The sequence below is a fragment of the Cetorhinus maximus genome, chromosome 32, assembly GCF_964194155.1.
Source record: "Cetorhinus maximus chromosome 32, sCetMax3.hap1.1, whole genome shotgun sequence".
In the NCBI taxonomy this organism is placed as follows: Eukaryota; Metazoa; Chordata; class Chondrichthyes; order Lamniformes; family Cetorhinidae; genus Cetorhinus; species Cetorhinus maximus.
Genome location: NC_135910.1, coordinates 530,554 through 547,825, shown reverse-complemented (window position 1 = coordinate 547,825; position 17,272 = coordinate 530,554). Strand labels below are relative to the sequence as shown.

The window sequence follows — 17,272 nt, the reverse complement described above, 5'->3', positions numbered from 1 at the left end:
GTACCATGGGAGATCTGGGACTGTGTTGAGTGGAACCAGAATCGAAATGAGGCAAAGTTCTGCTCGCCATATTCCTGGTGGCAAGTGCTATGTTCTCATGATGGCCAGGTTGTGGAAGGTACAGCTGACCACCATGAATAGGGACACCTACTCCAGAGGGTACCACAGGGCTCCTCCAGCACCCTAATGGTCTGCTCTACGTTGTTTTGTATGACAGTAGCTCTCATGTTGGCCATCTTTGGTTTGGTTGCTGGATGGATTTATGAGCCAGGTGTTAAGCAGATGACCATAGTAGGTTAGTAAACACACTCTGGTTTGATGTGTGGCTCAAATATTGAAGCAAGAGGTGATTGGCACAGAATAAAAGCATTCTGACTGCTGGCAGGACAACGGGCATTCACCAGCACGGTGGCATACCGACTGCACACTCAGCGAATGGCTATGGTACAGCATCCGCAGTCTATGGCACTACCACCATGGGGGAAACACACGCAAGATCCTCTTGCTTCTTGGCTCAAAGAGAACACAATGAAGTCCCCTCTTATAGCACAGAATGGTTCTTGTAAAGACGGAGGCCATTTGGCCCATTGTGTCCATGCTGGCTCTCTGCAAGAGCAAGTCAGCTATCACCCTCCCATGCCTTTTTTTCCCCATAGCCCTGCAAATCATTTCTCTTCATTCCTTTTTGAAAGCTGTGATTGAATCTGCCTCCACCACACACTCAGACAGTGCATGCCAGATCCTAACCACTCGCTGCATAAGGTTTTAGGTGCAGCACCCACGATGATTCACCATAACTTCCTTGTCATCTCTCAACACAGCAGTGGGTGGTGAAGTGGGAAATATTACTGATGTCACCTGCTCCAGCCTGGAAGGATCTAAGTACTAGGCCCGGCAAAGGCACCTTCAATACAGACACAACACGAATGCACAAGGGTGAATAGCGTTCATATGGAATATTGGATGTTTTCACAGAATTGTTACAGTGCAGAAGGAGGCCATTCGGTCTGTCATGTCTGCACCAGCTCTTCAAATGAGCAACTCACTAAGTGCCATTCTCCCGCCTTCTCCTCCTAACCCTGCAAATTCTTTCATTTCAGGTAAGTATAATTCCCTTGTGAATGCTTCATCTGAGCCTGCTTCTACCATACTCTCAGGCAGTGCATTCCAGAAAATGATTTTCCTCATGTCATTTCTTCTTTTACCATTTACTTTAAATCTGTTCCCTCCCATTCTCAATCCTTTCATGAGTGGGAACAGTTTCTCCCTATCTACTCTGTCCAGACCCGTCATGATTTTGAATATCTCTATCAAATCTTCTCTCAGCCTTCTTTTCTCCAAGGGAACAGCCCAGCTTCTCCAATCTACCTTCATAACTGAAGTTCCTCATCCCTGGAACAGTTGTGTGAATTTTTTCTGCACTCTCTCCAATGCCTTCACATCCTTCCTAAAGTGCAGTGCCCAGAACTGGATGCAATACTCCAGCTGAGGCCAAACTAGTGTCTTATACAAGTTCACCAAGTTTTGTTGGATAAAGTTGGTTTAGAATGGTTATTTTGTGGTGGCTACCATTTCAGCATTGAGACAATCCTAGTTCTGGCAAGGCCCTCATGATGGCCAGGTAGTGGAAGATGGAGCAGACCACCACAAATCGGGGCACCCACTCTGGTGAGTACTGCAGAGCTCCACCAGAGTGTCAAGGCAGCAGAACCACTGTTACAGCACCCAAATGGTATGCTCTATGATGTTTCGTAAGACAGCACTGCTCCCAAGGCAAGCATTCATTGCGTAAAACTAAATTTCTTCACGTAGACTTTGGCTCTTTTCCCATTCACCTTAAGTCACCAATGGGAACAGTTTCTTCACCTACTCTGTCCAGGCTCCTTAGAATTTTGAACACCTCTATCAAATTTTCTCTCAATGCTCTCTTCTGTAAAGAGAACAACCCCAGCTTCTCCATCTATCCCTGTAACTGAAGTCCTTCATTCCTGCATCTATTCTCGTAAATCTCTCTGCACCCTCTCAAATGGCTTCACAACCCTCCTAAAGTGTGGTGTGCAGAATTGGACACAATAGAGTTGAGGCTGAATCAATGCTTTATAAAAATTTGCTGTAACTTTCTTGTTACCTCTCTTATGCATGGTGGGTAGCGAACTGTGATATATTATTGATGTTGCCTGATCCATCCTGGATGGATCCTGAAACAAAGAAATTGATGGCCGCAGTCACCTTCACAAACACAGGCTGTGCCATGCTTACCTTGCTCTGAGGTTATAGGTCTGGTTGCAAAAGGGGCAGAATTCAGTGACCAGGTAGGGTACGGGAAATGCTGTCTCTAGGTGGCTAAGCCCTTTTCCCCATCCTCCTCCTCCCTCTGTGAGCAGCTTCTTAACCTGCTTCGGCTCCATTTCCCTCTCAGGCTGCAGCCCAAGGGTGATAATAATTATAGCACCCATGATGGGGAGTGAATGGCCTGACCAGAATGCTTGCAGTCAGGAGCAAGCCTTCTCCATGTGCTACACCACTCCCTATTGACATAACCAAATCTCCAAACTACCAAACACTTATATGAACTCTGAGTCAGTAGAAATTAATTAGTAATTAACCTGAAAGTAGTTGATGATCCTTTTAAAATAAAATAAAAATAGTGTGGGATCCTTCCGATGCTGAACACATGATCAGCTCTGTGTGTTTAAGAGAGCATTAGCAGAGTAGCAGTAATGCTGAAAAGGGCAGTGCTGGTGTCATATCACTGTTACACACTGACTGACATCTCCATCTGCTCACCTGCTTATTCTGGCACACATTCCTAACCCTCACCAAGATGGCATCCAATGCAGGCCATGCCAGAATTGTGCGTGCACAGTATGAATGCCATTCTGGTATCAAAACATTGAACACCATGCAATCATCAGCAAATATCTGCCCTTCTGACCTTATAATGAAGCAGCTGAAGGTGGTTGGGCCTAGCACACTACCCTGAGGAACTCCTACAACAATGCCCTGGAACTGAAATGACTGACCTCCAACATTCACAACCTTCTTCCTTTGTGCTCGCTATGACTCCAACCAGCAGTGAGTTTTTCCCTGATTCCCATTGACTTCAATTCTGCTAGGGGTCCTTGGTGCCAGACTTGGTCAAATGCTGCCTTGATGTTAAGGGCAGTCACTTTCAACTCACCTCGAGTTCAGCTCTTTTGTCCATGTTTGAACCAAGGCTGTAATGAGATCCAGAGCCGAGTGGTCCTGGCAGAATCCCAAACCAAGTACAAAAAAGCAAATAATTGGTAAGTGCTGCTTGATAGTACTGTCGGAGACACATCCATCGCCTTGCCAATGGCTAAGAGTAGGCTGATGGGGCAATAATTGGGTGGGTGCAGAGCACCAATATGTTTAAGTGTAGGAAAGGATTTTAAAATGGATGGGTGCAATCCACACTCGAACTGTAGCGTCACTGTGGGAAGGTTTGGCTTTTGCATCAATTTTGTAATTACTATTTCAATGTGGACTGAACCTAGCATCAGGATTCAATTAGACACTGAAGCTAATGAGAACCAGATATCACAGTGGCCAGAAAGTGAATCCAATAAATTAAAAGACAAAGCTAAATATGGCAGGTGCTGTGGTTTTTAAATAAAACTAAGTGATGGAAACACTGAGCAGGTCTGGCACCAATTTGTGGAAAGACAGAGTTAATGTTTCGAGTCCATAAGACTCTTCTTCAGAGCTCTGAAACGCTAACTCTGCCTTTCTCTCCACAGATGCTGTTTGACCTGCTGAGTGTTTCCAGCATTTTCTGTTTTTGTTTCAGATTTCCAGCATCTGCAGCATTTTGCTTTTATCTTAGGCAGCAATTTGTATTTGGTATGGGTTGCCGGAAAGGCCAGCAATAATTGCCTATTCCTAATTAGCCCTTGAGAAGGTGATGGTGAGCCGCCTTCTTATACTAGGTATGCTTCCTGCAGGAAACCCACACCGTTCCGGGAGACAAAGCCACGTGGCTCCTGGAGTAGCAAGGGGTGTGGGAGGGGTGTGGGAGGGGTGGGGAGGGGTGGGGGGAGTCACCTAGCCTCCAATTCTGGCGGGGTGGCTATCTTGTTGGCCCCACATTTTCAGCCGGAGATCTTGGGGGTCAAGCAGTGGGTGTCAGGTCGGTAGCTGCACCTTATTGTGCACCCAGGGGGTGCGGCGCTCACTTTGTGAATGTGTACGCTCCCCTGAGCGTGCAGTAGCAAGCGAGCTTCTTTGAGGAAGTGTCCACTCATCTGGGCTCTATCAACACGGGCGGGTGCATCATCCTTGGGGGGGGATTTCAACTGTACCCTCGGGGCCAGGGACTGTCTTAGTGCCTAGCACCGCACGCCTAGTGAGTAAGTTGAGGTACCCGGTCGGGTCCTTCGACTTAGTGGACGTCTGGCGACATCTCCATCCTGAGTCCAGTGTTTTCACTTTCGTGTCACCTGGAGTCGGAGCATCCAGACTTTACATTTCCAAAGTGTTCGTGTCCTGCGTTCTGTCGACTTCTGTGCGGCAAATGCCGTGCTCAGACCACCAAATGGTGTGCGTGGAACTCGTTCTGTTCTGTGCTTGTATGGGCTCTGCTTTCTGGCATTTTAACAACCTGCTGCTGGAGGAAAGTGGTTCCTGCACTCGGTACATCAGTTCTGGCCCTGCTGAAGAAAGCGGCCAGGCTTCCCCTCCTTGAGGCTATGGTGGGACGTGGGGAAGACCCATATCTGCATCTTCAGTAGGTGTAAGATAGATAGGTTCTTGATTGGTAAGGGGATCAAAGGTTACGGGGAGAAGGCAGGAGAATGGGGTTGAGAAACTTATCAGTCATGATTGAATGGCGGGGCAGACTCGATGGGCCGATTGGCCAAATTTCTGCTCCTATGTCTTATGGTAAGCAAGGGGGTTGACAAAGAGGCGGAAATCCAGGGTCGAGGAATTGGAGAATGAGATGCTCCACCTGGAGGCACATCTTCATCAGCCCGAAGTGAACCCAGCCCTGTGGCTGGCGTACAAAGAGAAGGGAGCGCTGCGGGACCTGCAACTTGGTGCGTACGTGAGGTCGCAGATCCAGTTCCTCCGGGACCCAAACCGTGACTCCCCCTTCTTCTACTCGCTGGAAAAAAGACCCAGGGTCCATCAGCAGCTCCTTATGCTGCTGGCCAATGACGGATCCCTTGTCTCAGATCCGGAGAATATCAGGGCCATTGCAAGAGCTTCCTACAGTACCTTGTTCTCTCCGGATCTGTGCAGCAAGGATACTTGCAGAGTTTAGTGGGAGGATCTACCACGGGTCGGCCCAGAGGGCGCTGGAAAGCTTGACTCCCCTATAAGCCTGGGTAGCTGATGGGCACCGTCGACAGCCTCTCCAGGGGCAACTCCCTGGGGCTGGATGGGCTGACTGTGGAATTCTTCAGGGAGTTCTGGGACATCCTGGGGAATGACTACGTAGGAATCTTCGAGGAGAGCATCCTGACCAGGGAGATGCCCTTCTCGTGGCGCAGGGCTGTGATTGCCCTGCTACCTAAGATGGGGGATCTCCTCCTGCTTAAAACCTGGCACCCGGTCTCCCTCCTCAGCACAGATTAAAACAACTTTGCCAGGGCAATGTCTTCTTGCCTTGACACTGTGCTGGACCACATGATCTACCCTGACCAGTCCTATATGGTCTGGGGCTGTACCATCTTTGACAATATCCGTTTGGTCCGAGACATTACTCACTTTTCCCAGAGGACTGGTGTGTCGAGCGCCTTCCTGTCTCTTGACCAGGAGAAGGCGTTCGACAGGGTGGATCACAAATATTTACTCGGGACTCTGCGAGCATTCGGGTTCGGGATGCATTTCATTGCCGCAGAGCGTCTAGTTAAGGTTAATGGGTCCCTGACAGCGCCCCTTCGCTTTGGGAGGGGAGTGCGTCAGGGCTGCCCCCTGTCTGGACAATTGTATTCTATTCGCGTGGAGCCTTTCCTGTGCCTCTTGCGGAGGAGGTTGTTGGGGTTGGTCCTGTGCAGGTCAGGCATCGGGGTGGTTCTCTCAGCTTACACTGATGACGTATTCATGTTCACCTGACCTGCGGAGGACGCGCGAGTGCCAGGAGGTTTACTCTGCCGCGTCCTCTGCCAGGATCAACTGGGACAAGTGTTCTGGACTCCTGGTCGGTCCGTGGCAGAAGGATCCCCTACCTGAGGAGCTCAGGCCTTTCACCTGGAGCAGGACCAGTCTCCTCTACTCGGGGGAGTCCACCTCTGCCCTGCTGAGGAATCCTGGCCAGCAAACTGGCAGAAGCTGGAGGCCAAAGTCACCACTCACCTGCGGCACTGGACAGGACTACTCCGAATGCTGTCTTACCAGGGTCGAGTGCTGGTCATAAACCAGCTAATTGCCACCATGCTGTGGTACCGGCTGGTCACTTTGACTCCTCCCCCAGATTTTGTCACAAAAATCCAGAGAATGCTCATCTACTTCTTCTGGGACAAAAGGCTGCACTGGGTCACTGCTGAGGTTCTGAGTCTCCCGCTTAGGGAGGGCAGTCAGGCGCTGGCATGCCTGTGCACCCAGGTGGCAACTTTCCACCTTCAGGCCCTGCAGCGATACCTTTACATTGAGCCCCCTCTCAGATGGTGTGCCCTGGCGACGTATGTTTTCTGCCAGATGCACAGCCTGAATTATGACATGCAGCACCTGTTTATAGACCTGAGGGGCCTTCATGGCTCCTTGCAGGTGTTGCCCGTCTTTTACCTGGACCTGATCAAAGTCTGGAACATGGTCGCCTCGTGACGCAGCTCTCCATTATCAGGAGTAGCGGCTATTGTCAGAAAGCCGCTGATCAGGAATCCGCAGCTCTGCCACTTTCAGTGGCTGACAGAGAGTAGGGCTGTGTCTGCTGGGTTAGACCAGGATCGGGGATATGCTGGATGGCAGAGGAGTGGGCTGGATGCTTCCACAAGAGTTTAGGCATCGCGTGTCTGTGGACGTCCGCCTCGCAGCCAGTGCCATCGATGACCTTAGGACAGTCGTGCTCGGCCCCGACGTCATTCTGGGTCTCGAGGTGGTGCAGGTGCGTGGTGATCTTCTGTCTGAGCGTACCCCTGTTCAGATGCAATTCCACATTGGCCCCAACCCCTGAACCCTCCCTCGGGAGCTGGTGCCCCACAGCCTGAGTCACCTTGCAGAAATGCCCTCCGTGCCCTTTAGCATGGCATGGAGCAGTTTGCTGTATGGGCTGCTGCTGCACACTCTTCACTGCCCTGCCCTCGCCCGCCACCCCGACACGTCCTGGCGTGCCTTGTTGAGATCTGGCGGCGGAGATCCCCAGTGGTGGGCCCTCTACACAGGTGTCCTCCCAAGTTCCACTGCGGGCCTAAGGTGGAGGGTGTTACACGCAGCAGTTCCATACAACAGTAGGATGTGTCGGTTTACGGACTCCCAAGGTGCTTGCATTTTTTGTGGCCTTGTGGAGTCTGTGGAACATGCATATGTAGGTTGTTGTAGGCTGCGCCACTTTTTAGTTACTTGAAAAACCTTTTACTGTTGTTTTGTTTGCACTTCAGTCCCAGTGCACCCAGTGCAGAGTGTAGGGGAGAGGGAGGAGGACCTCCTTGTGAACCTGCTCCTGGCCAAGTTGGCCATTAACAGGTCCGGGCAGCGGGCGATTGAGGGGGTCTGACCCAACTGCCTGCCCTTCTTCCACGGCCAGGTGTCCCTGGAGAGGAAGCATGTGTCGTCTGCCGGCACCATCGAGGCCTTCTGTGCTCAATGGGCAGCGCGGGGACTGGAGCATTTTATTGACCCCGTTAATCACATTTTGATTTAATGTTCATAAGTTTCCTTTAAATTTGTCTTTGCAGTTTCCCTTCAAGGGGCTGCCTTTCACTTTATCCCTGATTTTGTTAATTTAGTTTATTTGTTTGAATCAAGAGTCGCAGTGCTGTTAGGAGTTGTAGGGAGGGGAAGTTCTAGGTTTTTAAGCCACTGACAGTGAAGGAACGCTGATTTAGTTCCAATCAAGGATGGCTGGAGATGAACTTGCAGGTGATGGTTTTCTCATGCATCTACTACGCTGTTCTTTTAGGTAGTAGAGGTCACAATTTTGGATGGTGTTGTACAAGGAGCCTTGGTCAGTTGCTGCACTGCATCTTGCATATGGGACACACTGCTTGGCAGGAGTGAATGTTTAAGTGGTGGATGGGGTGCTGATTAAGTGGGCTGCTTTGTCTCAAAAGATGTCAAGCTTTTTTGAGTGTTGTTGGAGCTGCACTCATTCAGGAACGTGGAGAATTTCATCATGCTCTTGGCTTGTGCCTTGTAGATGCAGGTCAGTCTTTAGGGTGTCAGGAGGTGAGTTATTGGACATGGAATTCCCAGCCACTGACTTGCTCCTGACCAGTATTTATGTGGCTGGTCCAGTTAAGTTTCTGGTGAATTGTGACCCCCGGAATGTTGATGGTGAAGATTCAGCGATGCTAGTGCTATTTTCAAGAGGAGATGGCTAGGTTCTGGCTTGGTGGAAATGGTTATTATCTAACATTTACATGGCACAAATGTTACTTGCCACTTAGCAGCCTAAGCATCAATGTTGTCCAAGTCTGGCCAACTGTGGGCACAGACTGCTTCAGTAACTGGAGTTGTGAATGGTACTGAACACTGTGCAATCATAAGCCAACATCCCTGCTTTTGACTTTATGATGGAGAAAGGACATTGATGAAATAGCTGAAGACAGCTATGGAGGGAGCAACAGAATTCTAATGAAAACCCACTGCCCATAAAATTTTAACTCTCTCCATGGATGCTGTCAAGCCTGAGAATTCCCAGAATTTGCAGCTTATGTTTCAATACATCATCACGTTATTGACGTCCTGCATTGTGTGGTTGATTCTGAAATGGCATCGGGGAAACAACGGGAGGGAATTCAATGCTGCCTTGTTAGCATTATCCAAGATCACATACATTTGTTAATGTTACAAATAAATTAATTGTTTGCCCATCAGGAAATATGTAAAGGATACAGCAAACACCTTGAAACATAAAGCACAGCTGAAAGAGGGCCTCAATAGCTTAATCGATATAGTTAATTTCATTTTTGCATTTCACAAAGAGCAATGGTTAGAAATTTGTCCCGCTAGATAATCAGAACGAAGATTGTGTTATTTTGGGGCAGCAGAAGTCCATCACAGTAACAGAGCTAACACAGCTTGGCGACATGCAGGGCGGGTACCTGACTGACTCTATAATTCATGAATCCTTACAAATCGCAGGAGTGCATTGGTTTGAAACATACAAATTCTGAGAACACGCTTCTGTTGGCAAGTTGTTAATTAGTTATTCATTTCACTCCCTGTAGTCAGCATTTAAAACCTTAACAATCAGAACTAAGTCAGTAAAGGTGAAGAGATTATAGTGCAGTCAATCTTGAAGTATTAAAGGACAACAGTCAATGAAAAGCTGTTTCTAGCAGTTCTCAATCCCTTGGTGCAATTGGATCACAAACACGCTGAGACAACTAAACCGACTGAGAGTACCCATCCCCCAGGCCGAGTGCCCTTCAGAAGGTGAGGTCAGGTCAGCTCAAACAACATCATAAGCTGAGTACTGCTGGCTAGCCTGGACAGCTGCTCCAGCTTCCCCATTCACCTCGAGGCAGCATTGTCACCTGCAGCTCAGCAACAAGGAGGCCCCTTGAAAACAGCAACTACTGAGAGAAAAGGGTTGGTGATAGCAGCATTAACTTTAGAAATAACATTTCTCTCCCAGAAACACTCAGCCGTCTTAAGAAAAAGTGCAAAAATGTTTTACTGGTATTCTGAGAATATTATAAACGTACATAAAGGCAATTTTAGTCCATTTCATGACATCACAGTGCATATGCATCATGACATAATATTAATTCTGGATCTGTCTCACTGCAACAAGTTAGACTAGGACTCAGCAATATTTAATCTTTAGGCCTGTAGCTACACCTACTCAGAGCTGCCTTGAGCATTTTAGTGAAACACAATAGTGAAGGTGTTAACTTTTTCATCTTGAACAACACCCAAACATGTTGGCCTATTCACAAAGTGCTTTGAACTGTAAAACACTCAATCACAAGGATGTGTTAGTGGGAACCGTTTGAGGCAATAAGTCAAGAGCATGATATACGAGGTTTATCAGACATTGGAGAGTTTTCTTCCTCTGGTTCGTTCGTAACATCGTAGCAAATGAACCATGACAACAGCAGTATAACTTAACACCATATTCACTAAGTGCTAGAACTTTACCACTAGTGAGCAAAATACATGATATAGTGACCTGTCAGAGGCAGATAACAAGATGATACAACTTAAATTCTAACATAATTCCTGAGCTCAGCTTAAAATACACCCTCCCAAAGTGCTTGCAGCATAGGTCTAAACCGTTTTTACAATCAGCCAAAATACAGTAATTCAAGTAGTCAGAGCTCACAATTTTCCTGAAACATTCCACTCTATAGAAGGCCTGGGAATCCAATCTGCAATAAGACTTCACCTATTTCTATAAACAAGCTCAAACCTGCGCTAGCCTTGCTGCCGCGGGGGCAATCTGGATGTCAGGGAGTAAATTGCAGCTCGTGATTATGTCCATTTTCTCCGTCACTGATTTCAAATCGTCCAAAATTAAGCGAATGCTGTGTGATGCGTTAATGATCCCATTCTGGGAGTTGCTCAGGTGACTGGTGGCTGTTCGGATCTCCCTGGTGGCACTCTCATACATGTGCTTCACTGCGTGCTCCACGTTCTGGTGAAGGCGCCCGTTGCTCTCCCTCAGCTTCTGCTGCAGCAAGGTACTGAACCGCCCCTGGTGGCGAATCTTCACAGCCGGTTTCTCCTCCACTGCGGTCAGGACGTCCGACTGCTCATCCCGAACCACTATCAGCGGTGGCAGGCCACGCTGAAAGGCCTGCTGGATATCTCGCACCGCCTTCACACAGTCTTCGTCCTCATCGTCAGTTTCCGATGCTTCACCAGGAACTTTGGTTCCAGTCTGTAAGATGCCCGCTGATGATGAGGACATGAGGTACAGCTCCTCCTCAGAGTCTGTCTCAGATGCCTCTCCCTGAATAATGGTCTTGTATTGTGTGGTGGTCATATTTCTTGCTCACCTGAAAAGCAAAACACATGACTTATTTTTCTGCCCTCAATATTTTCCCGTGTCAATGGTCCCTTTATCACCAGTGCAATGCTGAGAATGTCAGAACTGGTTCTTTCCCTCACAGAATAATGGACTGTTGGATCAGGTTGCCAGCTCAGATGGTGAATTACCTCAAGTGAGAGCTGGGCCTGCTTCTGGAAGGGGCAGAGATCACCCCTTCGTAAAAGGTAAGCACGGCATACAACGATCAGGATCAGTGCAATCTCCTGGACCAGTTATGATCGCTTGGAGGGGGAGGGGGCGTTGGAGGAGCATTTCCAAGGTGATGCTTCCCTGCCTCCCCACATTGCCTCTGAGTTTGAATCTTTTCTCATCTCTCAGGAGATCACTTGGTTTGAATTGGATGCAGAATGCGTATATAGTGATAATAGTGGGATAAGCTGGATGGACCAGCAGGACTCCTCCCATCTGTCATGGGTCAGATGCAAATCCAGCCAGCCAATGAGGGCTGTATCTATTCTTATAACCTTGGGATAGGCTGGCCCGGTATAAAAACAGGGGCTTGATTCAATATTTCAAATTGGGCAGGGGACAGTGAAGAGGAATATGGTAGTGATACAGGACAGTATGTCAGTATGTTGGACATTGTTCTCAGCAGCTGCAATCGGGAGCTCTGAAGATTGTGTTGCCTGCCCAGCGTCAGGCTTGAGGGCATCTCCACATGACTGGAGATGAACTTGGACTGGTAGCGGGGTGGGAGAAACCAGTTGTTGCGGTCCATGTGGGAACTGACGATATAGGTAGAACTGGGAATGATGTTCTGCTGAGTGAGTTAAAATGCAGAATATTATCTGTGGATTGTACATGCCAATTGGCAAGGGGTCAAGCAGATTAGAGAATTAAATGCATGGCTAAAGAGTGGTGTGGGGAAAAAAAGGGGGTTTTGATTCGTGGGGCACTAGCACTCAGTACTTGGGTCCGGGGCGGGGGGGTACTGTCTGGCAAGCCAGGGTTGGGGGAAAAAAGAGTCTGCTTATTTAGTAAGGGTAAGGAAGAGGGGCTGCTGGGTGAGCAGAGGGAGGTGAGTTGGGCAGAGGTGTGCGTTGAGGAGCAGCGGAGAGCATCTGCAAGCAGCACAGAGCTCTAGGGGGCAGTGTGCACTGTGTTCACAGCATTGAGAGGAAGAAGAGTGTAAGTGAAGTATGCTATATGTGGAATGATATAAGGACACAGCTTTGTTGTTGGGCAATTTATTTGGGCCTTCTTAATCCTGTAGATGCTGTGCACTTTGTTTCTCTGAACCACCCACCCTCCCCCATCCAGTCTTATGTTCCTACTAGCACCCCTCTCCCCACCCCAGGTCAAAGTGTCCCCCAAGGAGGTGGTCACCTTGCTGCCACCACCCCCCCCACCCCCCCCCAGGTCACCCTGGCCACATTACAACAATGACTACACTTCAAAAGCACTTCACTAACCGTAAGCACTCTGGAACTGCAAGGTGCTATATAAATGCAAGTTTTTCTATTTATTTCTTAGAGTCATGCAGCACAAAATGACGCCTAGTTGGCCCAACACACCACGAGCAATCCAGTTCGGTCCTAAATAAAGTCAGAAAATTCTGGGAATACTCAGCAGGCTAGGCAGAGAAAGAAATAGAATGAAAGTTTTATTAGCACCATTCTGTTTGAATGGGGAACAGGCTGCAGAGACTGAATGGCCGCCTCCTTCTTCCGCATATGACGTCACAGTCACCAGGAGCATCCCAACTGCTATTCTACATATTGCGTCATTGGACTCGAGGGGGGCTCTCCTTGCCCATTGGTCCGCCGGACTGTCAATCACCGCATCGCAGTCCAATCACCGTTTCCGGACAGTTAAACCCCTCCGAGCAGCACGAGCAAGAGAGCGGCTCCAATCGCCATCGCTGCTGCTGGGCCCTCAATTCCCCGGTATTGGCCAAAACAATTTAAAAACTTACAATGACGGATCAACGTTTCTCCCCTCTTGAGCCCAAGTATTCCGACCGCCGCCACGAGCTCGCACAGCGACTCGGAAAGATTTAACAGCTGAGGAGAGAAGCACCACGTCTCCACCAGCAAAACAACGAACGGCTGAGCCTGATCACGTGGTTGCGACAGCGCCCTCTAGCAGCTTGGCAGGTTCAATACAGCGTGAGGGGGAAGGTTTATACTCACCGGCCTCAGCACCCCCTGGAGGCCCGGAGGGGGAAATACTCCGATTGCCACAGCGCCCCCTGGCGGAGCGGAGTGTGGAAACTCTTCGGATTACTGTTCGAATAGCCGTTTGAGTAAACCCTGGCAGCCCAAAGAGTGAATCTTTGTACTGACAGTACAGTGCCCCCTGGTGGTTGGGAGTGTGTAGTGACGGTACAGTGCCCCTGGTGGTTTGGAGTGTGTAGTGACGGTACAGTGCCCCTGGTGGTTTGGAGTGTGTAGTGACGGTACAGTGGCCCCTGGTGGTTTGGAGTGTGTAGTGGTGGTACAGTGTCCCCTGGTGGTTTGGAGTGTGTAGTGACAGTACAGTGCCCCCTGGTAGTTTGGAGTGTGTAGTGACGGTACAGTGCCCCTGGTGGTTTGGAGTGTGTAGTGACAGTACAGTGCCCCTGGTGGTTTGGAGTGTGTAGTGACGGTACAGTGCCCCTGGTGGTTTGGAGTGTGTAGTGACGGTACAATGGCCCCTGGTGATTTGGAGTGTGTAGTGACGGTACAGTGGCCCCTGGTGGTTTGGAGTGTGTAGTGACAGTACAGTGCCCCCTGGTGGTTTGGAGTGTGTAGTGACGGTACAGTGCCCTTAGTGGTTTGGAGTGTGTAGTGACAGTAGTGTCCCCTGGTGGTGACAGTACAGTGCCCCTGGTGGTTTGGAGTGTGTAGTGACAGTACAGTGCCCCTGGTGATTTGGAGTGTGTAGTGATGGTACAGTGCCCCCTGGTGGTTTGGAGTGTGTAGTGACAGTACAGTGCCCCTGGTGATTTGGAGTGTGTAGTGACGGTAGAGTGTCCCCTGGTGGTTTGGAGTGTGTAATGATGGTACAGTGCCCCTGGTGATTTGGAGTGTGTAGTGATGGTAGAGTGCCCCCTGGTGGTTTGGAGTGTGTAGTGACGGTACAGTGCCCCTGGTGGTTTGGAGTGTGTAGTGACGGTCCAGTGTCCCCTGGTGGTTTGGAGTGTGTAGTGACAGTACAGTGCCCCTGGTGGTTTGGAGTGTGTAGTGACAGTACAGTGCCCCTGGTGGTTTGGAGTGTGTAGTGACAGTACAGTGCCCCCTGGTGGTTTGGAGTGTGTAGTGACGGTACAGTGCCCTTAGTGGTTTGGAGTGTGTAGTGACAGTAGTGTCCCCTGGTGGTGACAGTACAGTGCCCCTGGTGGTTTGGAGTGTGTAGTGACAGTACAGTGCCCCTGGTGGTTTGGAGTGTGTAGTGACGGTACAGTGCCCCCTGGTGGTTTGGAGTGTGTAGTGACAGTAGTGTCCCCTGGTGGTTTGGAGTGTGTAGTGACAGTACAGTGCCCCTTGGTCGTTTGGAGTATGTAGTGACAGTACAGTGCCCCTGGTGGTTTGGAGTGTGTAGTGACGGTACAGTGGCCCCTGGTGATTTGGAATGTGTAGTGGTGGTACAGTGATCCCTGCTGGTTTGGAGTGTGTGGTGATGGTACAGTGCCCCCTGCTGGTTTGGAGTGTGTAGTGACGGTACAGTGTCTCCTGGTGGTTTGTTGGGAATAGCATTGTTTCAGTGCCCCTTGGCCATTTGGAGGGTGATGTTACTTAAGGGTGATTACCTTTTTGAATCAGAGAGTGCATATGAACAACTTGTGCCTAGTTCCAGATGTCTGATTTAGTTATGAGAAAAGACTGGAGAAATTTGAGTCTTTTATCTTTTAAGAGGGGCAGAGCAGCGGGCATATAAAAAGCTAAATTATAAATATTTGTTCACAGTAAATTGCACGAGTAGGAAAAGAGCTTCAAAATAGTTAAAAATTAAAATTAGGTTTTATGTTAGGAAGTTCTAAAAGAAAAAAAGTACGCAGCGTGTTGTTATGATTGGAATGTGCTGCCTGAAAGAGTGGTGAAGCCATATTCAATATTGACTTTTAAAAGAGAATTGGTGAAATACTTGAAGAAAATTTGCAGGGCTATGGGGAAAGAGCAGAGAAATGGGACTTAACTGGATCGGTCTTTCAAAGAGCTGGCACAGACACAAAGTGCCCAATAACATCTTTCTCTGTTGTATCATTCTATGATTCTCTAATTCAAAAAGGACTGTCCCTTCTTGACAGACCAATTGTACCTACCTGTTTCTCATTGCATCCCTCCTCAGTGCAGAAACACTTCTGATTTCCTTATGAACCCACATACTCTCTCTGTTTTCATAGTTTTTGGTTGTATATTTCACAATACAGCTCTGTCTGACTTCTTAATTCTAACCATATAATTCTAAGCAAATGCAAGTTTGATTAATTTAGTGATAATCTTGCCTTCATAATGATTTAGAATGATGAATTTGAGCATCAGGTGACACTCCAGTCAGTGTTGATGGTGCTTTGATATCACTTTCCTTCGAATGGGATGTTAATGCTTGTATTGGTCTGCTTTTTAAACAGAAACTGCTGGAAATCCTCAGCAGGCTAGGCAGCCTCTGTGCAAAGAGATTTCCAGTATCTGCAGTATTTTTCCTTTAATCTGCTTTTTCCACTTTATGTGAAGTTACAGATTCCATGGAACAATTTGAAGAAGAGCAGGAAGTTCTTTTGATGCACTGACCAACATTCTTTCCTCAAGCAATGTGACTGAAAATAGATTACCTGGTTATTCATCACCTTATTATTTGTGAGAACAGACTGTGCTGCTATCACTTGTTTTGGATCTGCCTTCTTCAATCTGGTCACTGACAAACCGAGATGAGCAAATGTGTCTGCACCACCTTTGGGCTATAGGACCTTATTCTGACATTGTCAGATGCTTTGGACTTTCCCCAATGTTGTGAACACACTTTAACACTTGCACATGTGAGAAATGTGGCCAGTTGCTGTGAAGTTGCATTTGTTACTTCTGCTCTGACGCATGTAGTTATTCTGTGGTCGTTTAAACTGCTCTTCATATAAGTTACAGGAGGAGACCATTCAGACCCTCAAACCTGCTCACTTCAACCATTCAATTAGATCATACCTGATCCGTATCTTAACTCTGCCTCCCTGCCTTGACGCCATAACCTTTAATACCCTTACCTAACAAAAACCTATGGATATTCAATTGACACCTGGTCTCCAAGCTTTTTGGGGGAGGGAGTTCAAGATTTCTGCTGCCCTTTGTGTGAGGAAGTGCTTCTTGACATCACCCCTGAACAGCATTGTTTACCCAACTGAATTGATACCATTGAATCATGGAGGCCATTCAATTCATCATGATTGTCCTGGCTCTTTGTTAGAACTATCCAATTAATTACACATTCCTCTTTCCCCAGAACCCTGTAATGTTTTTCTCTTTCAAGTATTTATCCTGTTCTCTTTTGCAAGTTACCATTGAATCTGCTTCCATCATCCTTTCAGGAAATGCATTCCAAGTCACACAGCTCATTGCATAAAAAAAGTTTCTCTTGTCACCTTTGATTACTGAGCCTTCTGTCTCTGAAAAGAAATTCTCTGTAATTTCTCTTTCAAAACCATTCATGACTTTGAACACCTTTATTGAATCTCCTCTTAATCTTGTCTGTTCTAAAAGGGAAAACATCAACCAGTAATTCAAAAGCAAACACGACAGATGCTGGAAATGTGAAATAAAAACAGAAAATGCTGGAAATACCTAGCAGGTCTGGCAGCATCTGTGGAGAGACAAACAGAGTTATTGTTTCATGTCAATGACCTTCCTTCAGAATGCATCAGAATTCATACTCAATGAGTATACATTTCCTTGAGGAAAGAAAGCTCCACTTGAAATGCACAATACTATATTAATTAGTCATTGCAGTAACCCCTGAACTGACCTGTCACATTTTTATTCATTAATGCACCGGAATTGACCCGGGTCAGACCACAGGTCTAAGGAGACACCACAAGTAATAAGTGAGACAACAATATTAACTATAAATAGAAAACAGCTGGTATTTTAGAACCAGACCCATTACTCCAAATTGTTCCAAAACATC

At 47.8% G+C, this 17,272-nt stretch overlaps 1 protein-coding gene across 2 annotated transcripts; it reads right to left on the bottom strand.

Moving 5' to 3' along the window:
- Positions 1–9,775: 9,775 nt before the first annotated feature.
- Positions 9,776–16,917, bottom strand: bloc1s3 (biogenesis of lysosomal organelles complex-1, subunit 3). Of its 2 annotated transcripts, none has more exons than XM_078533076.1 (2): positions 12,793–16,917; positions 9,776–11,126 (listed from the first exon to the last, which is right to left on the bottom strand). In XM_078533076.1, exon 2 carries the CDS (start codon positions 11,111–11,113, stop codon positions 10,532–10,534), a length of 582 nt encoding a protein of 193 aa, XP_078389202.1. In that variant the 5' UTR covers positions 11,114–11,126; positions 12,793–16,917; the 3' UTR covers positions 9,776–10,531. The 2 variants fall into 2 exon arrangements, with proteins under 2 accessions (XP_078389202.1, XP_078389201.1); XM_078533075.1 differs by having other exon boundaries at positions 13,095–16,917.
- Between the last annotated feature and the right edge of the window lie 355 nt (positions 16,918–17,272).